Source organism: Macaca mulatta, chromosome 3 (assembly GCF_049350105.2).
Source record: "Macaca mulatta isolate MMU2019108-1 chromosome 3, T2T-MMU8v2.0, whole genome shotgun sequence".
Classification (NCBI taxonomy): Eukaryota; Metazoa; Chordata; class Mammalia; order Primates; family Cercopithecidae; genus Macaca; species Macaca mulatta.
The window spans coordinates 160,515,452-160,540,511 of NC_133408.1; the positions used below are offsets into that span (position 1 = coordinate 160,515,452).

At 38.5% G+C, this 25,060-nt stretch overlaps 2 protein-coding genes across 4 annotated transcripts in view; one reads left to right on the plus strand and one right to left on the minus strand.

Annotated features, from left to right (window-relative positions):
- KCND2 (potassium voltage-gated channel subfamily D member 2) overlaps nt 1-3,396 on the plus strand; it is a 487,058-nt gene extending 483,662 nt beyond the window's left edge. Inside the window, 1 exon segment of the mRNA NM_001261699.1 lies at nt 745-3,396. Coding sequence (NP_001248628.1) covers nt 745-922 — 178 coding nt within the window. The 3' untranslated portion in view covers nt 923-3,396.
- TSPAN12 (tetraspanin 12) overlaps nt 1,183-25,060 on the minus strand; it is a 107,760-nt gene continuing 83,882 nt past the window's right edge. The window contains exons 9-10 of one of the 3 annotated variants that reach the window (XR_013415502.1): nt 16,516-16,616; nt 1,183-5,077 (exon numbers count right to left, since the gene is read on the minus strand). Coding sequence is in view for 2 of the 3 variants with exons in the window: in XM_077997206.1 (XP_077853332.1) it covers nt 16,524-16,636 (113 nt within the window). In the remaining variant the exon portion in view is untranslated. Of the gene's footprint in view, nt 5,078-16,515; nt 16,637-25,060 lie in introns of all 3 variants that reach the window. The other 2 variants (XM_077997206.1, XM_077997208.1) reach the window with 2 other exon arrangements.

Genomic DNA, 25,060 nt, shown 5'->3' on the forward strand with positions numbered 1-25,060 from the left:
TCTTAAAGATATTTTAGCTTTGCAGCCTTATATCCTTTATAAAAGGAAGTCAACAATGGAAAAGTATCGAGCAAGAAAATCTTAGGACATAAACATCTTAATTATGTTTTCCATGAAAATAAAATAATTAGGTTCAAGCTTCTGTGTATATCCTTCTCTCTCATTTCCCTTTTATCCGCTTCTCCATATAGAGTATACAATTCATCCAAGAATACCATTTGGGAAAACCTTAAAGTATTAGATAGTAATAGATAAATTTTTTGATTTTTATAATATGTGGTCATCATTAAGTTGAGAGATTTGAGGGCATTATACATCCCAAAAAGACATGAAAATAAAAATATTCTGTGGTCAAAAGAATTAAGAAATCAATGTGATATGGCTCTTTCATAGTGGTTTCTCAAACCTCTTAGAGGTCCTGTCTTAAATAAAACTACTTTGTTCAGCCCAGGCTGTCCAAATCTTACTTGATGCTCTTTCTTTCTTACATTTTTTAATAATACTTTTAGTTTGATAAACACTTGATGGAACCAAGTGAAACTGTCTTTTAGAAATTTATTTAATGTTAATTACTGACTATATTCATCTTTAACATAGATTAAGATTTGGGGTTTGATATTTTTAATTATAATAACTTTCCTTAGACAATTAAAATGTTTTTATAAGCATTACAACACATATTCCTCAGTTGTATGAAAAAAATTTAACTAAACAACTTACTTTCTTAATTTTTTTTTCTATCAGCCGATCCAGTTTAAATGCCAAAATGGAAGAGTGTGTTAAACTAAACTGTGAACAACCTTATGTGACTACAGCAATAATAAGCATCCCAACACCTCCAGTAACCACACCAGAGGGAGACGATAGGCCAGAATCTCCTGAGTACTCAGGAGGAAATATTGTCAGAGTTTCTGCTTTGTAAGACACTTGGAATAGGGTTTAAGAGAATTTGAGTCCTGGCTGTGAAAAGAATCTCAACGTAGAAGAAAGAAGAAACTAATATTCTGCAGATTAAGGCAGCAAAGCAAGAAGGTTGGAAATGAAACAAAAACAAAGCTTCCAATCTTAAGGATGTGAATAAAACCACCAAATGGCATTTCTAGACAGTTTGACCTGTTACACAGAGTAATATTCTGTGGCCCTTTGACTTTGTGAATGAGCACAATGAAATGCCGCCTATTGATGCTTCTTATGATCAGAACTCTTTTTTAATAAAATAAATAAAATAAATCTTTGAACATAATGTTCCAGTTGAATGCAAAACAAAAAAAATATGGAAAACATTTTGATAAAATTTTTTCCTGTTAAAACCATGAACATTGGCTATGATGAAGATTATTACATATGAAAAAAAAAACACAACATATTTGTATTGACTGAAGGAAACCATCATAATGCATGCTAGAATTCTTTGAAGCAGTGATCTCAGTTTCTTTATGTTGTCTTCAGAATAGGCATGATAAACTATAATTGTAGAAAGGGGTAATTTCTGTGCACTTACAACAAGCTGAGTGTTCATGTTCCATGGTGGGCTGTGCAAATAAACTCCTTTTAGAACTGCAGTATTTCTCATGGGGATACTCATTAGTAAATCTAAAGTGTTCAGATAGTTCAGTATTAATTATCGTTTAACTTTGCACCTAGATACTGTTACAACTGCAATAATTCATTGTACAACTGTTGTATCAGGAATCAGGATTTTTCTGTTGTTGTACTTTCCAGATCTTTATAGATACGGTAGGAGCCACGTTCGTAGAAAAACTTCTGGTGTGGCCAGGTTTTAGGTAACTTTTTAATCCAAAACTATTGTGCCATAAATGTTTTTCAGTAATATTCTTTGGTCCACTGTATTCCTGTGACAGTGCATTATCTGTTCTTGTATTTCTATAGCACCTTTCTATTGGGTTTATCATCATCAACAAGACTAATGTTTACTGTAGTTCAAGTGACTTTCCTACTTTTGTATTTCAAAAAAAAAAAAAAATTATCTTGTAAGTAGATTGTCCTCAATCCCCTTGTCAAAAATGAGAAAAAAAAGGAGTTGACCCATGTGAATTATCACTAACGTCTTTGTTGTTTATGGAAAAGCCCAGATACTGGATCTATCACTATGTATTTTATGAAAAGAATTGACTGGGACTAATATCACAGGATCGGTCATCTCAGAATCTTACTTGATGTATTATTTATTTTGCCTCAGATCTTGAATACATTTTGAGAATAACTAATGTGGATTGAAATGTAGAGATAAACTAGAGGGCTTTATTGAGCAATATTTGATGAAAGCATGCTTTCTACACCATTCAGGAAGGCAGCACAAATTTATCTCAGAAAAGTTCCTGTGTATTGCGAGGTACAATTTTCTCCAATAAATCAGGAGGACAGGAGTTTGATGATGCAAAGTTGATCTCTGTACATTTAAGTGAAAAGTTTTTATAACTTTTCACCCTTAAAATATGTCAGCAGACATGTCTGCACGTGACAGTGTAAAAAAGTTTAAAGTCAAATGCAAAGTTTTTATTCATTCCAAGCCACCACTGTAAGGAATAAAGCTTAGCTTCTGTACATGGAAAGAGTTAATAATTATTCCTCTATTAGAGATGAGATTTTTAAATGCTTATCATATTTTGTCATAAAAATGGATTAATCCAACCATTTTCAAGTAAAGCCAGAAATCCTTGCTTCCCATTTCTAGAATAGCTTCTAGAACAGTGCTATGCACATATTAGATCTTAATAAACATTTGCTGAGTGAAAGTAAGATAAACTCAACTATCTCTTGGGAAGAACTGGCTTTATTCCTAGTACATCTTTTAAAAAGTTACTAATCTTCCAGCAGTACAAATATTAACAATTATATTAACACCTGCCTCGTGTCACTTTGTGCTTCTAGAGCAATGTCTAGTGAAACTTATCTGATGGCATTTATTGAAAACTTTCTAAAAAGTAGACTAAGGAAACCATAATCAGAATTACTATGTCTTTTGATTCCCAATGAGAAGTTCTATTTTCATGTTCTTAATATTACATAAAAGAAAATGCAGTTAGGTTATTTCAATTGACAATTCTGCCTCCTCCTTTGATTTATCACTTATCCAAAATTATTAATTTTATTAGGCTTTTGGAAAAGAAAAAAACCTTTTTGATGTTTTAGGTGATTTAAAAATATACTGTGTTGGTGGTGAATGATTATTGATGACTGTTAAGTGCATCTGTATTGTAAGTGAAACGTAATTATTTCTGTGTACCATATGGAGTAACTAAGGTCATTGTTTTTGACAATTTTGTTTGAAATTCACATATCTTATTTCAAAGGATAGCATAATATCTGCATTATGCTGGAAAAAAATAGACCTTTGGAGAATACTTAAATAAAACATGTGCATGCTTGAACAGGACAAAATGTTGACTGTTGCCCTATTTTGTTAGATTTCATTCCTTAATACACATAATACATCCATAATACACATGTGGGAGGACCCTGTGAGACATACAACTGGAAGGACACAACAATTGAAAGTAATGCTTAAATCTCATCTGAATGGGTGGAGACAGTAGCTTTTGCCAGTAATGGGAATTAAGGCAGAGACTGTAACAGAAAAGATAGTATCAATTAAGGAAAGCCAGTCCCTGAACCTTATATACTTCTTAAACACCACTACTTGCATTAAGCAGAGAAGCTCGGGGTAATGGTTTTGGTCAGAAATTAACTAAATTCTTAATCAAAGGCTTTATTCTATCTAGGAAAGCAGGGTGATTTATTTGTCTAGCTATTTGTGTGTATGTATGTGTATATGTAGATATAAATTTATTGATACACATATACATAGATTTTCATTCATTTTTAATATGCAACCACTAATGGTTTCTCCTTAATATCCTGGAAAGGATAAAAAGCAAGCAAATGTTAAGAGTTTAGAGAAGAAGGAAAAAGACAAAGGAAATTATTTAGTAGAAAGACTGATTTTAACTGGTGATATATATGATCCTCTTGGTGGATAGTCTCTATCTTTTCTTGTTAATTATTTTCATTTATAGCCTTTGATTTATTAGGTGTCAATTTTGCATTAAAAAGTTCAACACGCCTCCCTATTCCTTCAACTTAGTCACAATGTTGGCTTAGAAATAGTCTCTGGGGAGCTATAATATGTCTGCCAGTAACATTGCTCAAAAGAATAAAAAAGGATTCTTGAAATTAAATTGATGACTCCTCAGAGTTTCATAAGAAAGGCATCTTCTCTTCCCTACAGTGTCATTAAGGTGTTTGTTTTATTAACTCACTGGTACAAGAATGGTTATTACTCTCCACTGTGTAAACATCTGAATTTTCAACACAATTGTGTAGGCACACAGTATTTTTTTAATGAAGGTTTAAATTTTATCTACGAAGGTTTAAATCGTATCTACTTCAGCTGATTGTATTAGGAGAGTAAAATATTCTTTACAGAGTTTGATTTTTTACTTCTAAGGAATTACTAGTTTTGAACAGCGAGTTTGCTTAAGATGATTTTAAAATATAATTATTACAAAAAATTTTTGGTTGAAAATAATATTAAATACATAGCATACCTTTAATCTTTCAATTTACTGCCTGCCCTGCCTTTTTTCTCCTTTATCTTCAAGCATTAATTATTATTGTAGCAGATTATTCTTTGCCTTTCCCTAATTACTTTTTTCTCTAGCTTTTCTATGGAAACTCTTTAGGTCACATAACTATATTCATTCTACATATAATCCAATTTATTGAATACAGATGATGGGCCAGATGTGGTGATAGAGAAATACAGATTAAGAAACCAGATCAGATCCTTTTGAAGGAATTATCTAGCGGAAAATATTTCAACTCTCTTCTTTACACTACTGTTCATAATCTTACACTTCAAATCTTCACCTTTCCATGTTGACAGTAACTCTTCTACTTCAGTCTCCTGAAGACATCTCTCCAACAGTGGTTACATAAAGATACTATTCTTCAAGGTGCTTTCTAAAATATTTTCATCACGTCATTAAAATCTTCTTTCAGTAGGTAATGGTTCTGTCTCTATGGGGGCTGGCAGGCAGGGCAAATGAATTCCTACCTGCCCAGAGAAAGAACAGGAAACAATAAAGGTAAAACAAAACCCAAAGGAAGAAGAGCTTCATGTTTACGCATCATGTTAAAGTTAAAAGAAAAAACTTTCTCAAGTATCCATTCTACCTTTTCAACTATAATTTCAGAGAATGTGAAGAACGCTATTAAAATAGTTTTGCAGGAGGACTAATACACAATGCTTCTGTGAATCTGAACACCACACCTCAAATCGTATTATCTGATGAATCCTATTGAAACATCTGTGTAATTGGGACAACAGAAAGGTAAGTCTGTAAATAAAGGACACTCACTAATAAGGTGGGCCTAGTTGGTTCACATCAATTCCAAAGCAAGAGGATGGTTGAAGAAGGGTGTTGAATGAGTAGATAACAAATAGTTGGAGAGAGATTTGGAGGAACCCTGGAAGACAAGAGTAGGATATTGGCAGGGGCTACAAGATGGCAGAGGCCTCCTTGGGCTTTGACTCTAACTGAAAATACAGAATTTTGGCCTGGTTCAGTGGCTCGTGCCTGTAATCCTAGCACTTTGGGAGGCTGAGGTGGGTGGATCACTTGAAGTCAGGAGTCCAAGACCAGCCTCACCAACTGGTGAAACCCAATCTCTACTTAAAAAAAAAAAAAAAAAAGGTAGCCGGGTGTCCTGGAGCATGCCTGTAATCTCAGCTACTCAGGAGTCTGAGGCAAGAGAATTGCTTGAACTCGGGAGGTGGAAGTTGCAATGAGCTGAGATTGCACCACTGCATTCCAGCCTGGGTGACAGAGGGAGACTCCGTCTTAAAAAAAAATAAAATAAAAGGAAAAACCAGAATTTTAAAGTTCAGTTTAGTTCAATTTAATTCCTTGGTTAGAGCTACATATTTCGGCACCAAAAGTTCTCTTAACCGATTACCAGTTTTTAATAGTCATCCACCAATACTGCTCAGACATCTCCTACACTGCCTGCAAAATGAAGAACAGAACCCTAAAACAGAATAAGCTATTTCTCTGAGACATGTGAAGGGAGTTGAAAGAGCCAAGGCTGAGTGGACGTTGAATTGGATAGACAAGTTTGCTAAATTTCCCAGTCAGAGACACCTTCTCGGAGAGGGAGACGATTTCATTACAGAGGATATAACAATTTTGAAAGTAAAAGTGTCATGTGCATCATAATTTTACACAGCAATCATTCTAGACATGCATAATTTATTGGCGATCAATCTGGTAAAAAAAAAAAAATGTAAACCCACAGAAGTAAAATCCTAATGCACCCTTCTCATTTTACACTTTCTTTTTTCAATAGATTAACGGTGAGCGCTAAATAATGATGATTACAACCACCATGGAAATATAATAATAATGGCTGTTAACTTTATTGGATATTAAATATAGGCCAAGCACGGTGCTAATGACTTCACATGTATCAATCCATTCAGTAATTATTAGCCACGTTTTCTGATGAGAAAACTTTAACACTGAAAAATTGTGAGTCTGGGTTTTCCTAATTTAGATAATATAAAATTTTAAATTATGTATTTCTATGACAGAGTTCCATTGTGTAGAATTATTGATGTTATTTCTTCTTTTAGGCTAATAGCGAAATTTAAAGAAATGGGGGTGGGACACAGAGGGAGGCCTGGACATACCTGTGCTCTGGTGATTGCAGTCATTATCAAGGATGATCATTTTCTCTCCCCATTTTCTTTGGTCCAACATATTTTATCATCTTGTTGTGTTCTGATAACAACTGCTTCCTAATTTGACTACTGGCAAATTAAAATAAAATGGGACCTGGCTAGGAAATACATTACTGTCCTAACTGACAAATATTTTTCCAACAAGTCCATATCAGTACAGAATACACATTTAGTTAATTTTCCAGTCACAGAGATGGACTGTGTTAGAGCATCTATTATTTCTCACTTGCTCCCCTTTTTTAATAAGGTCTGCCAAAATTTTCAAGGTTGTTTATTAGGGCCACAGTTATAGCCTGCAGCATTTAATTGGTGCACAGTCCAAGTCCTGAAGGCTGATCATGAAACGGAAATATTTTGGAATTAACATCAATAACCACAATTCTCATCCTTCATTATCTTTTGCATCTTCCTAAATTCTTGCCTGAAAAAATTTCAGAAGATAGGAGCAAAGTGCCTATTGGCATTTAATACCACATACAAAATAAAGTGCAGAGAGATTCAGACAGGCAAAATAAGTGCATAATTCAGTATCCCAAGTTAATATAATATAATTTAAAATACAATTGGATTTTTTTCAATCCTGTTGTTCCAATCCATCCTCACAAACATTTCCAAAATTTTTCTGAAGGTCATTGAAAATTTTTATTTGTTCCTAATAAAATAAAAAGTTCCAATAAAGGTGTAAACATAGACATTTGATTTATTCAGAACTGTAGAAAATTTAATGTACCTTTTAAAATGGTACTTGGGATATAAGTACTTCCCATAAAACTTTTTATTTGGGCTTCATCGTTTGCTTGTTTTATGTTCCAAAATAACACTGGCTTATTAATAATATCTCTTTACTTTCCACTTCAATCTTTCCCTTTCTACTTTTCAAATGGTAAATTTGTTATTCATTGTAAATATTAATATTGTGTCCAAAACTTTCTTTACATGAGAAATTAAGATACAATCATGATCCAAAAGACATGTATGGGAAATTAATGTCACATATAGCTTATTATTGTCAAATTCTGATAAGTTATATAAATTTAATATAATAAATTTTATATTATAAATTATAATTTTCTAAAATTATACAAATTTTATTATAAAATAATAAAAGTTCCCCAAGTTGTCATACGGAAGGATAAAAACACTTAATTTTTGTTTTTTCCAAACTGCTAATACACAGCAGATAGACACTAATACAAAAATCACACCACACTATGAAAATGAGGCATACATATATACATACATGACTACATACAGTCATGGGCCACATAGCAATGTTTCAGTCAATGATGGACTGCATATATGAGGGTGGTCCCAACAGATTATAATACTGTAGTTTTACTGTACTTTTTCTATGCTTAGATTCACAAATACTCACCATTGTGTTACAATTGCCTACAGTATTCAGTACAGTAACATGCTGTACAGGTCTGTATCCTAGGAGCAATAGGCTTTACCATAAAGCCTAGGTGTGTAGCAGGCTATACCATCCAGGCTTGTGTATGTACACTCTGTGATGTTTTCACAAGGACAAAATTGCCTAATGACGTGTTTCTCAGAACTCATCCCTGGTGTGTGTGTGTGTGTGTGTATGTGTGTGTGTGTGTGTGTGTGTGTGTATCAGACAGCTCTACTAATATTTAAAATGAAATGAATTTATTCATCCAAATGTGCAGGAACTGACTAGTGAGAGACTAGTGAGAGAAATGGATTTATGAGTGACTAGAAGAACTTGAAACCATGTATCATTTGGAAGAAACAGAGTTTGGAAAACCAGAAGAATTCAATGTCATACCAGTTTCTTTGGTTATCATATTTATAATTCAGTTCATTAGCAAAGATTCTGAGAATTTAGTTAAATTGTACTGCAATTATTTGCTATTAGATATAGACTTAATGAATTTTGTAGGATCATCTGAAATTAATTCAAGACATTTCTCTCATCATCCAGTATTTCAACCTAAACTTAGGCTGAGTAATAAAGTGATTATAATAAATTCATCTTAAGAGACTAAGATTAGGAGCCGGGTTCAGTGGCTTATGCCTGTAATCCCAGCACTTTGGGAGGCCGAGGTGGGCGGATCATTTGAGCTCAGGAGTTCGAGACCAGCCTGGCCAACATGGTGAAACCCCATCTCTACTAAAAATACAAAAATTAGCTGGGTGTGGTGGCGGGCGCCTGTAATCTCAGCTACTCAGGAGGCTGGGGCAGGAGAATCATTTGAACTCAGGAGGCAGAGATTGCAGTGAGCCGAGATCACGCCATTGCAGCCTGGGTTACAGGGCAAGACTCTGTTGCAAAAAAAAGGACTAAGATTAGCTCCATAAGTCAAAAACATGAGAACATAAATGCCTAAGTGCCTGTATGTCTGTATCTGAGTATTGCTGATTCTAATGACCTATTTTTTCTGTAATTATTGCTGACTGAAGTCTACATTTAAATACAAATGAACTATATATATTTATGACTATGACTATGGCTTATTTATCATTAGTTGCACTTCTCCATTTCTTCTCATAACTAAGAGAAAAATATATTCAAAATCCAAAGTTTATCATAAAAGCACAACCTCAACTAAGGCTTTTTAACAATATAAAAGAAAGCCAAATAAATCAGCTAACTTAGGTTTCTAGTGCATTCCTCATAGTAGAAATACATAAAATAATAAAAACAAATTTCTTGTGCATACATTTATATTCTTAATCATAGATTGCCACGTAGTTTACATAGATGTTTTATTATAAAATCTCTTTCATGTTTCAGATAAAAATCAGGAAAGAAAACATTGAAGGAAAGGGTGAACACGTGGACACACACGAACACATACACACTGCACAGAAATCAAGGCAGGCAGAATGTGGAGTTTTATTTGTTTTGCCACCTGAGGAAACTAAAATTTTAGTGAAATCTGAAAGAAGACTTTTTCTTGCCATAATCATTATGCCTCCTGATTTTTTCCTTCGTCGATTGTAGAAAATAATAATGTAGCAGTGTTTAGGCTTTTAAATGAATCTTTCCAGAGGTATCATAAGTAGTATTCTTACGATTACTAAGGGCGTTATCTTTTTTCTAAACTTAAATGCTTTAGAATGCCTGAACCTGCATTAGCTAGTACAAGAAAGAAATAAGATAGCAGTGATTTTGACGCACACATGAAAAAGAAAAAATCCTTGTTTGTTAATTTGGAATTTATTAAGCGTCTGTGCTCTTTCAGATCCTTAATACGTTTTCATAACATTTAATCAATTTCTTAGGTAAATTTGTTTAAAACTTTAAGGTAAATATAGCTGGCAGTCGATTTATTAAAAGCAAACCATTCTTCAATTGTATCCTCATGAAATTAAAAGGTACACCAAGAAATTCAAATTCTTGTTTACAAAAATGTATCTGTGAGCTTCTACCCTATTATCCTCCCTACTTTTCAAGTGGCTAAGCCTTTTTCTTTGGATCTCATAATTTATAAAGATCACAGATGTATACATATACCCATATCCTCTGGTTCATGTTAATCATTGTATATGATACTATGTAGAGAACTGGGGACACACCAAAAGGAAGGAGGCAAAAATCCCTTCACACAATGGGAATGCTAAGTGTATCCTACATATTAAAAAGTATGAGCTAGAACTTAAGAAAGTTACTATAAGTTCCCTTGATGGACAGCATAATGCCTGCAGCTGAAAATTACATAAATTTCAAGACATTTTCTAAAAACAATATTTTTTTAAAGAACGACCCTTGCGTTTTGCTTCAGCTATGGCTAAAGGGGCTTAATGAAACTCAGGCAATGTAGCTATTCTACTTATTCATGTTCTTTGTGAGCAGGTACTGTGCTCAGTGCTGGGAATGGAACATAAACAAGATCCTGCCCATGGTGGTATTTGTAGTTTATTTGTTGACTTGGACCCTAAACAGGTAAAATTATAATTAAACAACCTAAGTTCAGAGCAAGATGTATTCAAGGGAAAAACATACAGGGTTCTCAGATCAGCAATAAAATGGTGGTATAGGGATGCTTAACATGTTGGTGAAGGAAAAGCCTCTAGGTAAAGATGTGAGAACTGAAAAGGGAAACGTCAGCCAAGTAAATAACAGTCCAGATCTGGGAAGCACATGTACGTTTGCTTTTGTAATGTTAAGAACCAATCTATTTGATTGTGAACTTATGGATTATATCAGAAATTAAAATATAAAAATAAAAAAGAACCAATCTGTTTGATTTTAATAAAATTCATGGGTTTTAAATTTTTCTATTCTATTGCCTATTATTTCAGGACTTTATATGATTTGGGGGCCATAAAATTTTTGAATATGGGCTGGGCACGGTGGCTTACGCCTGTAATCCCAGCACTTTGGGAAGTCGAGTTGGGTGGATCACCTGAAGTCAGGAGTTCGAGACCAGCCTGGCCAACATGGTGAAACCCCATCTCTACTAAAAATACAACAATTGGCCAAGCCTGCTGGTGCACACCTGTAATCCCACCTACTCGGGAGGCTGAGGCAGGAGAACTGCTTAAATTCAGGAGGCAGAGGTTGCAGTGAGCCAAGATCGCACCATTGCACTCCAGCCTGGGCAACAAGAGTGAAACTCCATCTCAAAAAAAAAAAAAAAAAAAAAATTGGATGTGATAAATAGATCAAAAGTTTATCAATTATTCTTGATTCCTATGTCTTTCCTTTTCATAGTTAAGTGCCAAAAGAGAGCTTTTATTCAGTGCAAATGACAGCTAACATTTATTCATTAAGCAACCAACATGAGCCATTTACTTTATTTCAATTCGCTGCAACAACCATATAAACTGGTGCTAGGATGACCATTTTCAAAGGAAGGGACAGAAGCTCAGGAAAGTTAAGCAACTTGCCCCAGGCCATACCACTGGTAGGTAAGGATTCAAATTCAGATCTGACTGCAAGTCCGTGTACTTTCCTCTCTAACATCGTCTTCCATTGTGTTAACAATACAATTTAATAGTATTGAAGTTGTGTACAACACGCAATTCTATATTTCATCACTTAAACACAAAAAGTTTAGAAACGTCTTGTGACTTATATACGTCTCAGTTATAGGACTAATTATATTTAATCATTGAAATGACTATTAACTATTTATATTGGCCACAGTTGATTTATTCACTTTATTAATTCAACAAATATTGATTAAGCACCTTCTATGGACCAGAGGCTCTGCCAGATACTTGAGATGAAACAATTAACAAGACAAATACGGTCCCCGTCATTACAGTGTTTGTTTCTAGTCAGGAAGACTATAATTAAGCAAATAAACACACAGATTGCAAATTTTGGTAAGTGCATATGATAAATAATGAGGTATTACAAAAGGGATAACAGAGGGTTCCTCAGTTAAAAATTAAGGTTCAGAAAAATTGTCTTAGAGGAATGTCATTTATTGAAAACCCTAAGGAGGGGTGAAAATTCAAAAAAGGAATGAAAACATTCCAGGCATATTCTAGAGGCAAAATTATAATTCACAAGGTAGAAAAGGTCTTGCAACATTTGAAAGCCCTGAACCACTGAGTGAGGGGAAGACTGACTACAGGTTGGAAGGTGGGCAGGGATGAGGCCATGTATGAACTCACAGACTCTTCCACTCAACAATATGAGACTTTCTTCTCTGTCCAATGGGAAACTATGAAGAATTTTGAGCAAAGGAGTGACATGATCCAAAGTATGCTTTAAAAAGGTCACTCTAGTTGCTATGTATTGAAGAATGAGTTCAGAAAAGGGCACAAGAGGGAGCAGGAAGACTGATTTGGAAACCATTACAGTAACTTAAGGGAGAGTCAAGGTATGGTTGATTTAGGGTGGTCTATGAGAGAATTGGAGTTAAAGTAATAAAGACTTGATAATGATTGGTATCAGTGTGAGAGGTATCTAGGGAAGCTGTCAATTTCTGATTTAAGCAGCTGAGAAGAAAGTGTCATTTGCTGAAATAATCAGAAGTTCTGATTTGAATAGATGTCCATGAATCATCTAAGAGGAGAGTATAAATGATAAGAATAATTTTTTTAAAAGAATTAGTAAATACTTATTAAATGCTTACTGTATGGCAGGCATAGTTTTTAAGCACCTTAAATGTATTAATTCATTTGTTATCAGAAAAGCCCTATAAAGGATATGCTGATTTAGAAATGAACAAACAGAGGTACAGAAAGGTCACATAACTTATGTAGGGTGACACAGCAAATACGTTACAAAATTGGTATTGAACTCTATGTTTCTGACTCTGACTCCAAAGCCTGAAAGCTTAACCACTCCAGAGATTTCTCCCTTTCATCTTTAAACAAGCAACTAGATATAAGAGAACACTGCACAGAAGAGGATTCCAGAGCTATTCATTTAAGAAACAGCAGCATAGAGGAGGAATTTAAATCCAAGGGAATGGAATAAAGTGTAGAATAGGAGAAGGATTCCTGAAATGATCTGGGAAGAGCCACAAATAAGTCTGAAAAAGAATGGCCAGACAGATGGGAGGAAGCCAAGAGAAGGTTGAGGGATTTCAAGAAGGAAAGGGCCAATGTACTGAATGCTGCTGAAATGTCTCATAAGATCTGAGCTAAGTGTTTGAGAATATGACACATAAGATATGCACTAATAGTGTTTGAAGGTTTGGCACCAAATTGGTCATCATTCAACCAAGCAAAACACCTGATGTGATGTGTTGAGCACAAAACCTAAACTAGATTAGAGACACTAAGTGTAGAAAACATTCTTGAGCTGCCAGGCTCTGAAATGCAACTCAGAGATGGGGAGATTTCTAAAGGGAAATCTGGGGTGAAGGAGGCAGATTTTTTTTTTTTTTCTCAACTTATGAGATATAAAATGGTATGTTCACATGTTGGAAGGAAAGATCTAATAGCTAGAAAAGGAGCGGCTGAAGTTGCAGGCAAGAGAAGAGAAATATAAGGAACGAAATATGAAAAAGGAGAGGGCAGAGAGTCAGAGGGGTGGAGAAGGGCCCTGACGGGAGGTGGGTCACTTCTTCCAAGGAACATGCATGCAGGCACCTCTCTGCAGGGTCCCCTGGCTGGTTATGTGTGACAGTGCATGAAATAGTCACTGAATATGCTCCCTTGCTGTCCTCTGCTTGTGCTCACCGAGGAGTGACTGTGTCTACTGGGAGCAAGTTTGCCTTTTCACTGTTCTGAAAAAAAGGATCAATGATCTCAAATCTAAAGAGCATCAGGAAACCTCTGAAGCACAGAACTGTACCAGGCATGTCAGGCATTCAGCAAAATTTAGGAACAACTATCTTTTCCATTCCCCACCATTGCCCAGTACCATAGCGAAGGGGAAATCCCTATGATCCGGGAAGATAATCCAGGAGATGTCATCTCAGCCAGTAAACCACGCTCCAAGAACCAAGTGTCTCTCAATTTCCTTTTCTGAGACCTTTTCACTCATTCTTATCTCTGGTTTGTTGTAAGTACTAGGAGGAAGACAATTTAATTATAATACTCACAGGAAGATAAAGATGACGATGCAACTCCCAGGATATTTGCAATTGACAAGAGACCACTTAAACTTAATGAGTCTCTAGAGAAATATAAAGAGAGAAGATAATCTGTGGTCTATGAGTACTTGCAAGGGAGCTGTCTATTCTGCCCATTCTGTCTGATCTGCCCATCAATCAGGATGGCCCTGTCTACAGGGGAACACACCAGATACACATATCCAGGCACACATGCACACAAATGTGTATACTCAAGACACACACTCAGACACATTCCCAGACACATGCTAACACATCTATCCACACAGCATGCACATAAACACACATGTACACACAAACGAAGACACACATGCAGACAAAGTTTGTGGTACTTTAACTAAGCACCACGTATGGTGAAGACCAGTGTGGCTGACGAATGGGCAGGAATAAGAATATGTAAAAAATTCTAAGTCAGAGCAAATAGTTTAGATTTATTATTCTAAATGAAATAAAAAGCCATAAGGAGTTTTAAGTGGAGGAGTGACCTGAACTGATTTTATTTGCAAAATGCTCCTGAGAGGTGACAACATGCTGGCAGCCCTCGCTGGCTCTAAGTGCCTTGGGGAATACAGGCTCAGGGTCCACGCTGGCCGTGCTTGAGGAGCCCTTCAACCTGCCACCGCACTGTGGGAGCACCTCTCGGGGCTGGCGGAGGCCGGAGCTGGCTCCCTCTGCTTGCTGAAAGGCATGGAGGGAGAGGTGTGGGTGGGAACCAGGGCTGCGCCCAGCTCTCACGGTCCAGCATGAGTTCTGGGTGGGTGCGGGCTTGGCAGGCCCTGCACTGGGAGCCTCCGCCCAGCACCACCAGCCCCAGGCAGTGAGGGGCTTAGCACCTGGGCCAGTAGATGCGGAGGGTGCGCTGCCTCCCCCAGCACTGCTTGCCAGCCTGCGCCAAGCTCAAATTCTCGCCCGGCCTCAGCCACCTCCCTGCAGGGCAGGGCTCGGGACCTGCAGCCTGCCATGAGCAAGCTCCCCTCCCCACTGTGGGCTCTTGCGCTGCCCAAGCCCCCCCGACGGGAGCCACCCCTTGCTCCTCTGCGCGCGGTCCCATCAACTGCCCAAGGACTGATGAGTGCGGGCAGGCGCATAGGACTGGTGGGCAGCTCCACCTGCAGCCCACACGCAGGATCCACTAGGTGAAGCCAGCTAGGCTCCTGAGTGGGGTGGGAACTTGGAGAACTTTTATGTCTAGCTGGAAGATTTTAAATGCACCAATCAGCACTCTCTGTCTAGCTAGGAGTTTGTGGATGCACCAATCAGCACTCTGTATCTAGCTAATCTGGTGGGGACTTGGAGAACTCTTATGTCTAGCTAGAGGATTGTAAATACACCAATCAGCACTCTGTCAAGGCGGACCAATCAGCTTTATGTAAAATGGGCTAATCAGCTCTCTGTAAAATGAACCAATCAGCAGGATGTGGGTGGGGCCAGATAAGGGAATAAAAGAAGCCTGCCGCCTCAGGAAGGGCAAGCCACTCCAGTATTCTACGACCGTGTGGAAGTGTTGTACTTTCACTCTTTGGGTCCTTACTGCCTTTAAGAGCTGTAACACTTACGACAAAGGTCTGCGGTTTCACTCCTGAAGCCAGGGAGACCACAAACCCAATGGGAGAAAAAAACAATTCCAGACACGCTGCCTTTAAGAACTGTAACATTCACTGTGAAGGTCTGCAGCTTCACTCCTGAAGCCAGCAAAACCACAAACCCACCAGAAGGAAGAAACTCTGAACACGTCTGAACTGCCAGAAGGAACACACTCCAAACACACCATCTTTGAGAACTGTAACACCGTGAGGGTCCGTGGCTTCATTCTTGAGGTCACTGAGACCAAGAATCCACCAATTCCGGACATACTCCCATGGCTGTAATGGGGAATACTTACAGGGGACAGAGAAGACTTACTAAGCAAAGCTATTAGGAGGCTATTACAGTGTTCTAGGTGGGAAATAGAGGAAGGATGAACTGGACTGGCAGCCAGGGAGAAGAAAGTTTGCTAGATTCAGGTAGATTCTCTGGAAGAAAGACATGATGACAGGACTTGCCCAGAGATTAGGAACAAGATAAGAAAGAGTTTAAACAAGTGGGTAGGCCAGGTGGGGTGACTCATGCCTGTAATTCCAGCACTCTGGGAGGCTGAGGTGGGTGAGTCTCCTGAGGTCAGGAGTTCGAGACTAGCCTTGCCAAAAGGGCAAAACCCCATCTCTACTAAAAATACAAAAATTAGCTGGATGTGGTGACACATACCTGTAGTCCTACGTATTCGGAAGCCTGAGGTTGGAGGATCGCTTGAACCCGGGAGGCAAAAGTTGCAGTGAGCTAAGACTCACATGGCACTGCACTCCAACCTGGGCAACAGAGAGAGACTCTGTCAAAAAACAAAACAAAACAACAAAACATAAGTGGATAGATTTACTTAGAGAAACCTGGGAGAGAAGGGAGAATCCAGAGTTCTGTATTAGCTGTGGCTCATTTTAAATTCATGTGATCTATGTGACAATGTTCAAGAGAGACTGGATATATAAAACTGGAATTGCAAGGCTAGGTCAGGGCTGAAGATAGAAATACAGGAATTACGAGAACAGAGATGGAATATAATGCATGGTATGGGATGAAGTTGTAAGGTGAAAGTGTCCAAAAAGAAGAGTCCCTGAGCAGCTAGAAACCTCCAACATTGTAAGGTATACAGAGGAGGAGGGGGCAGCAAAGAAAGCAGAAGGAATTGTAAGTAGAGGATGAGAAGCAGTAACGAAGCATTTATCCATTTTCGTTAGTTTTACTAGGATGTGAACCAACTGAAAAAAAATTTTTGTGTGGTTTCTCTTGCAAAAACTGAGAATTTGGGCAAGCAAAATTTTAAAGATATGTTCACAAATTATATGATATTCCTTCTTCTAACAAATGGAGTTTAATTTCCCTTTGCTTGTGTGCGGGTTACATTGACTGACTCAATACTAATTGAATCTGGCAGTGGTGGTGGGATGGTACGTCAGGATTAGATTATAAAAAGACTGCGGCTTCCATTGTGAGGTGGCCCATGTGGAGATGAGCTAAGATCCTGGACTAAAAGTCAGCATCCAATGTTCACGCAAGGCCCAAGGCTCTTCAGTCAGCTGTGGTGAATGTTGCTAGTCTTGAGTCTCTCCCTTCAGGGTAGTGGGCTTCCTTCTGGCCCAGGGAAAGTCCAGAAATGCCTTCCAGAGTCAAGGCCTGGAATAGGGGACCCCAAGAGCCCACTTGGTGCTCTACCCCACTGTGGCCAAGCCAGTACCCAAGCTGCAAGGCAAAGTCCCCTTTACCCTTCCCTCACCTTTCCTCAGGCAGAAGGAGTCGCTTCCCATAGCCACCACAGCTGGGAATGTGCTGGGTCACACCTAAAGCCAGCATGGCTCTGACTCACAACCAAGGCCTAAGGTCAGTACTGCCTGGCGACCACTGCCCACTATTCAGGGCCCAAGGACTCTTTAGTCAGCAAGTGACGAATCCTGCCAGGACTAGGTCCTTCGCTTTAAGACTGCAGATTCCCTTCTGGCCCATTATGCGTCCAGAAATATTTTCCAGAAGGTAGGGCCCGGAATGGAGACCTCAAGACTCTGTCTAGTGCCCTGTTTTACTGTGGCTGAGTTGGTATTCATGATGCAAGACAAAGTCCTCTTCAGTCTCCCTTCTCTCCTCAAGAAGAGAGAAGGCGTCAGTCCTGGAGCTGCAAGTTGCACTTCCTGGCATTGGGGGAAGAGTGATGCAAGCACTCTTGGACACCTCAGCTGATGGTTCTGTAGGTTGTGTGTACACTAAGTCCACTGGCTTCAAGCCCAGCACAGCACCAGGACTTGCCCAGGAATTACAATCCTTGTGGTCTAGACTGCCTTTCAAATTTACATAGAACCCCAGAGTATTTTAGCCTGTGGTGAGGAACCTTGCTGGAACTCAGCTTCAGACCACTGGGATGGATGATTGTCCTCTGGCTAAAGCTGGTCTCCCTGTTCCCTCCATGGGTGCCAGCTGAGTTCAGCCCTGTGTGTGCTTTCTGCTGTCATAGGGCAGCTCTGGGTTCCAACAAAAAGTCTGATAATCACTGAGTTATCCCTTCCCTAAATACACATATTCTTTCTGTGTGCCACACAGCCACTGCCAGGGAATGGGGAAAGGCTGGTGTATGCGATTCAATACTGTTTTTCCTACGCTCTTCACTGCCTCTTTCTTTATTATAATGTTAAAACCAGGCACTGTGATTGCTCACCTGATTTTTGGTTCCTATGAAGGTGTTTTGTTGTGTGAATAGTTGTTCAATTTGTTGTTCTTGTTGGGAGGACAATCACTGAAGGTTTCTATTCGGCCGTCTTGCTCTACCTCCTTTCCCAGCTATCCTTGTATTTTACTTTTCTGAGTGAATATTAAGAGCTATTCTTTCTCCTTTTTAATAATTGTTGGCATGAGTTTGTTTTTTGTGGGGTGTTTTGTTTTGTTTTGAAATGGAGTCTCACTCTGTCACTGGGCTGGAGTGCAGTGGCATGACCTCGGCTCACTGCAACCTCTGCCTCCCGGGTTCAAGCAATTCTCCTGCCTCAGCCTCCCAAGTGGCTGGGATTACAGGTGCCCACCAGCATGCCCAGCTAATGTTTGTATTTTCGGTAGAGACGGGGTTTCACCATGTTGGACAAACTGGTCTTGAACTCCTGAACTCAGGTGATCCACCCACCTCGGCCTCCCAAACTGTTGGGATTACAGGCGTGAGCTGCTGCACACAGCGAGTTTTGTTTTTTAATCTTAAAGTCACAGAAACTCTCAGGGGGTAGCTGTGGAATCTGAATCAGGATAGCTAGTTTCTACAGTATCCGTTTTCGACACTTATTTTACTCTATTGAAATCACTGAAAACGACAATACTAATTGGTCTTAGTCCATTTGTGCTGCTCTAATAAGATACCTGAGATTGGGTACTTTATAAACAACAATTTGTTTCTCATAATCTGGGAAGCTGACAAATTCAAGATCGAGGCTTCTGGAGGCTCAGTTTCTCATGAGGGCAGCTCTCAGCTCATCATCATAAAGATGATGCCTTTAATGCTGTGACTTCACATGGCAAAAACTGGAAGAGCAAAAGGAACTATCACTAGCTCCCTCCAGCCCTTTTATGAGGTCAATAATTTCATTTGTGCAGGCTCCACCCTCATGACTTGACAACCTCCTAAAGACGCCACCTCGGTTTTTTGGTTTTTTTTTTGTTTGTTTGTTTGTTTGTTTGTTTGTTTTGAGACGGAGTCTCGCTCTGTCGCCCAGGCTGGAGTGCAGTGGCACGATTTCCACTCACTGCAAGCTCCCCACCGGGGTTCACGCCATTCTCCTGCCTCAGCCTCCTGTGTAGCTGGGACTACAGGCACCCGCCACGGCGCCCGGCTAGTTTTTTTGTATTTTTTTAGTAGAGACAGGGTTTCACCGTGTTAGCCAGGATGGTCTGGATCTCTTGACCTTGTGATCCGCCCGTCTCGGCCTCCCAAAGTGCTGGGATTACAGGCGTGAGCCACCGCGCCTGGCCAAAACCCCACCTCTTAATACTGTCACATTGGCAATTCAGCTTCAACACATAAATTTGGGAGAATATTCAGACCACAGCACAATCATAGCATCTAATTATAATCAGATAATCAATTTTTTTAAATTTCTCTCATACACTCACACTTTGAAAAATCTCTTACAAATGAAAATAAAATGCACACATAAGCAAAATGTATGTGCTCTTTGTTATTGAGATATCTGTGGTATTAGACATAAGTTTTTCATTTCTTTTGCTTTCTTCTCCCGACTTTCAACATAAAAGAGAACAATGACATCCCTAAAGGAAGCTGCAGATCTCCAGGAAGAAATGAATAAAACCATCGTAATGGCAGGATTGGTCTGGTTCACTTCACTACTCAAAGAAATGTGCATAATTAGCATGTCTTCATAAGAAAATTAAGTTAGAAACAAATTTCAATTATTAATTCCCTTTTGTCTTTGCCTTCTTAGAAGGAGTTTTTAGTAATCCATTTTTAACAGCTTTTATTTAACTTTTAATGTTTTAATTTTTAATTATTATGGATACATAATAGCTGTACATATTTACGGGGGACATATGATGTTTCGATATAGGCGTTAGAGTATACTCATCACATGAGCATAATTGGGGTAACCATCGCCTCAAATATTTATCATTTATTTGTGTTAGTAACATTCCAGTTCTACTCTTTTAGTTATTTTAACTTATACAATAAATTGTTGTTAACTATAGTCACCCTATTGTGTTACTGACCGCTAGATCTTACTCATTCTAACTGTATTCTTGTATCCATTAACCATCCCCTCTTTATCTCCACACTGCCTCCCAGACTACCCTTCCTAGCCTCTGATAACCATCATTCTCGTCTCCATTTTTTTAACTCCCGTATGTGAATGAGAATATGCAATATTATTTGTCTTTCTAGTTTATTTCACTTAACATAATATCCTCCAGTTTCATACATGTTGTTGCAAATGACAGAATCTCATTCTTTTTTATGACTGAATTATATTTCATTGTGTATATACCACATTTTCCTTATCCATTCATGTGTTAATGGACAATCAGGTTGTTTCCATAATTTGGCTATTGTGAATAGTGCTTCAATTAACATGAGAGAGCAGCTATTTCTTCAGTGTACTGATTTCATTTCTTTGGGGTATATACTGAGGAGTGGGATTGCCAGATCATATGGTAGCTCTATTTTCAGTTGTGTGAGGAACGAACAAACTGTTCTCCATAGCAGTTGTACTAATTTATGTTCCCACAAACAGTGTATGAGGGTTCCCTCTTCTCCACATCCTTGTCAGCATTTGTTATTACCTGTCTCTGGGATAAAAGCCATTTTATCTGAGGTGAGATTATATCTCATTGTAGTTTTGATTTGCATTTCTCTCATGACTAGTGATGTTGAGCATTTTTCACGTATCTGTTGGTTATTTCTATGTTTTCGAGAAATGTCTATTTATATCTTTTGCCAATTTTTAAATTAGATTATTTTTTCCTAGTGAACAGTTTGAGCTCTATAATATTCTGGTTATTAATATAAGGGCCCTCATTGTAAAAATCACCTTTTCTACATTCAGCATTTTTTTGTAATGTGATCAAACATATTTAGTTACAACTGTTAGCTTCATCTCAATTGTTTCAGTTTTTAAATATTATAATATGAAATATTTTGAAAATACTGAAAAGTAAAAAGAATAAATAAACATGTGTTCACACCACTAAGATCCAACAAATGGTAATATTTTGTCATGTTTCTGATATTTCAATTTTTCTTAAAAAAATGAAGAATTACAACAAATACAAGAGAAGATTCTCTGATTCTAGTACCCATACAAATTTCAGGATAATGTTTGTGTATAGAGAGGAAGAAGAGAACTAGAATCCCACAAGACTGTCCCCACTTCAGATGCCAATCAGAAACCACAGGGTATGATTTGTGCTTCTGCCCACCCATAGTTGGCTACAAATTGGGCCTTCCCAAAACTGCCTCCCTGGGTTCAATTAATTTGCTAGAATGGCATACAGATCTCAGGGCGAAACACTTTATTTACACTTATCTATTCATTATAAAGGATATTACAAGGGATACAGATAAACAGGCGGATGGAAGACACATTAAGCAAGGTATGGGGAAGGGACACAGAGTTTCCATGCCCTCTCTGGGGCACCACCCTCCAGGAACCTCCACGTGTTACCAATCTAGAAGCTCTTTGAACTTTTATGAACAAAAAGAGGCTTTTATGTAGGCAGGATTGATTAAATCATTGGCCATTGGTGATTACCTCAACCTTCATCCCTGCTCCCCTGCCTGGAGGTTGGGAGTAGATGAGACTGAAAATTCCAACCCTCTGATCACAGAGTTGGTTCCCCTGGCAACCAGGCCCCACCCTAAAGCTATCCAGGAGCTCCCAGCTATCACTCCAATCTTTGGAAATCCCAAAATCCCAAGGGTTTTACTAGCTGTGTGCCAGGAATAATGATCAAAGACCAAATATTACAACAAAATATTCTCCTAGTGCCCCATTTACAAAGGTTATAAGGAGCCCTGTCTCAAGATCCAAGACAGAAGCTAATTTATATATTTCTTATCATGGTTAACCACTCACCCACCCACTAACTCTGTTCCAAAGGAATCCCCAGGGAATACTACTCTACCAATGTATTGAGAAATATATTGGTAAATAAAGAACCAACATCCCAGAAAAGTTCAGTGGCTTCAGATCAGTGATGGTGTTTGAAAATGATCTCCTTGACATGGCCTCCCTGATTCCCAATCTTAAGGGACAGTTGGTAATTACCAAAATAGGCAACAAGAAGCACCAGCCAAAACAGTTTTAACCACAGATATCATTGAGAGCAACAAGTTGATTATGGTATTCCTAGAACAGATATAGATATCTATACCATCTATAACATATGAAAAAAATTAGAACTTTTATTTTTGTGAACAGAGTCTTAACTTCAAGCAACACAATGGAGAATCACAACTTCTCACTAAGTTCCCAGACTTGAGTCCTTTCACAGATATGAGCCCCTTCGATAAAGGGAGGACCAGATACCATCAATAATTCCCACTGTTACACTAACACAAGAAGTTTGTATAAAATTTCTCTCTTGAGTTCCTTCTAAGGCACAGAGCAAGGACCCCACGTAGGTGCCTTCCAGGCCTCTCCCAAGTATGGAAATAAAGGAAAATCTTGAGTTGCTTTGAAAGAAATTTTAGGCACTTAGCTAGCTCTGAGAAGTAAATGAGCAACTTGGTAAATAAAAAAGTAATAGTAGCTGTAAACAATAGCCAAGGAAGTTAGAGTCACAAGATGTTTGGTTCCCTGCAAAACTAAGAATAACATGTTCACATATGTCCCTGAGTTGTGTTTCAGAAACCTGGGCCCACACTAAATGGATCCATTGGTACATAGACCTCAGATAAGAAGGAATTGTGGACTGAACTCCAACTGCTGTTCTTTCTAAGGTTCTTCCTAAGGGGTTTGGAGGTAGTCACACCCATGAGCCATACCTAATGTATCTATTCTGCTCATCCCAAATTTTTAAACAAAGCTTTTCTTCCTTAACTAGTTGCAAATCAGAAAACCTTTGAATCTATCTATGACCTGGAAGCACCTGCTTCAAGATATCCCACTTTTTCAGTCCCAACCACTGTATAACTTACATGTATTGATTTTGAATTTTGCCTGTAACTTGAGCTCTCCTGAAATTGACCCCTGCCTTTAAAAACCTGTGCTTGCAAGCCATCAGTGAAGTCAGGTATTAAGCAGGCGTTGCCAGATTGTCCTTGCTTGGTGCCCTGCAAGTAAACACCCTCCTTTCACCTGCTACAAACCTCAACGTGTATGTTTGGCCTTATGCAAGTGCTGAGTGAGTGAACCCCAGTTCAGTTTGGTAACAGTAGTGTGGCTGTACACTGGAGAAAGACAAATACTCAGATTCTTCAGAGATTATTGCACTCGTTCAGAGCTTACAAATTCCCATGGATCCTATATGTCAGTGTGGTCCAGTAGTCATGGGTGGGGGCTTACCGATGCCAATGACCTACATTAAATAAAGTTGAGAAAGCAGAAAGTCTTTGTTGCAATGCAGAAGAAGGAATACAACAATCAGAATCCAACTCACAGTTGAATGCATGATTCTGTGGATCCCCTCGTGCTTAGCTAACTATTCAGTTTCTGAATGCAAAGTCTACATTCAACAATAGGAAGTATACCTACTTCAGCTCCTTGTTTTATGAAGTAAGGGCTCTAAGGTAGGAAGATCAGATGAAAGTGGCTGGAATAGCCCCTTTTTTGAAAATAGAAAGTCACAAAAAATATTACAGAGATTACTGCAATGATCAAATTTGAAAGACTAAGGGGTAAAGATTTCTGCTGCCTCCTTGTTTAATTCACCTATGTGGCCTATGGAAAAAAACAGATGGCTTTTACAGAATTATGTGGAATATCGTAAATGTAATCAGGTAGTGTTGCTACTTGCATGGTTGCTCAAATGTGATTTCTTACTGGAAACCTAGTACGCCATTATTAAATCTGGCAAATGCTTTTTCTCTAGACTGTTTCTTGAGACCACAGAAGCAATTTGGCATGTGGCAGAAACAGTACTGTGGATTCCCTGTATTAACGCAGGGGCTTTGGCACTCTCTGGCTCTTTGTCATAACCAAGTTCCAAAGATCTGGGTCGCCTTATCCCACTGAACATTATGTTTGTCCAGGATTTTGGTAACATCCTTCTAATTGCACCTGGAATTAAATGTGTAGAAATACCAGCCGGGTGTGGTATACCTGTAATCCCAGCACTTCGGGAGGCCGAGGCAGGCGGGGTTACCTGAGGTCAGGAGTTCGAGACCAGGCTGGCCAACATGGTGAAAACCCCATCTCTACTAAAAATGCAGAAAAGAAAAATTAGCCAGGCGCGGTGGCACATACCTGTAATCCCAGTGACTTGGGAGGCTGAGGCAGGAGAATTGCCTGAGCCCGGGAGGCAGAGGTTGCAGTGAGCCAAGATCGTGCCACTGCACTCCAGCCTGGCTGACAGAGTGAGACTCTGTCTCAAAAAAAAAGGAAAAAGAAAGAAAAAAAGAAATACTATTACACTAAAACTAAATTTGTACAAGTCATCACTCACCTTAACAAATATTACACCTTCCTCTCAGTGTGCAGTTTTCCTTTCTCTGTTTTGTCCCTTTACCTGAAAAAGCCCTCTCTTGCCTCACAATTTGACCTCATTTGGCTTCTAT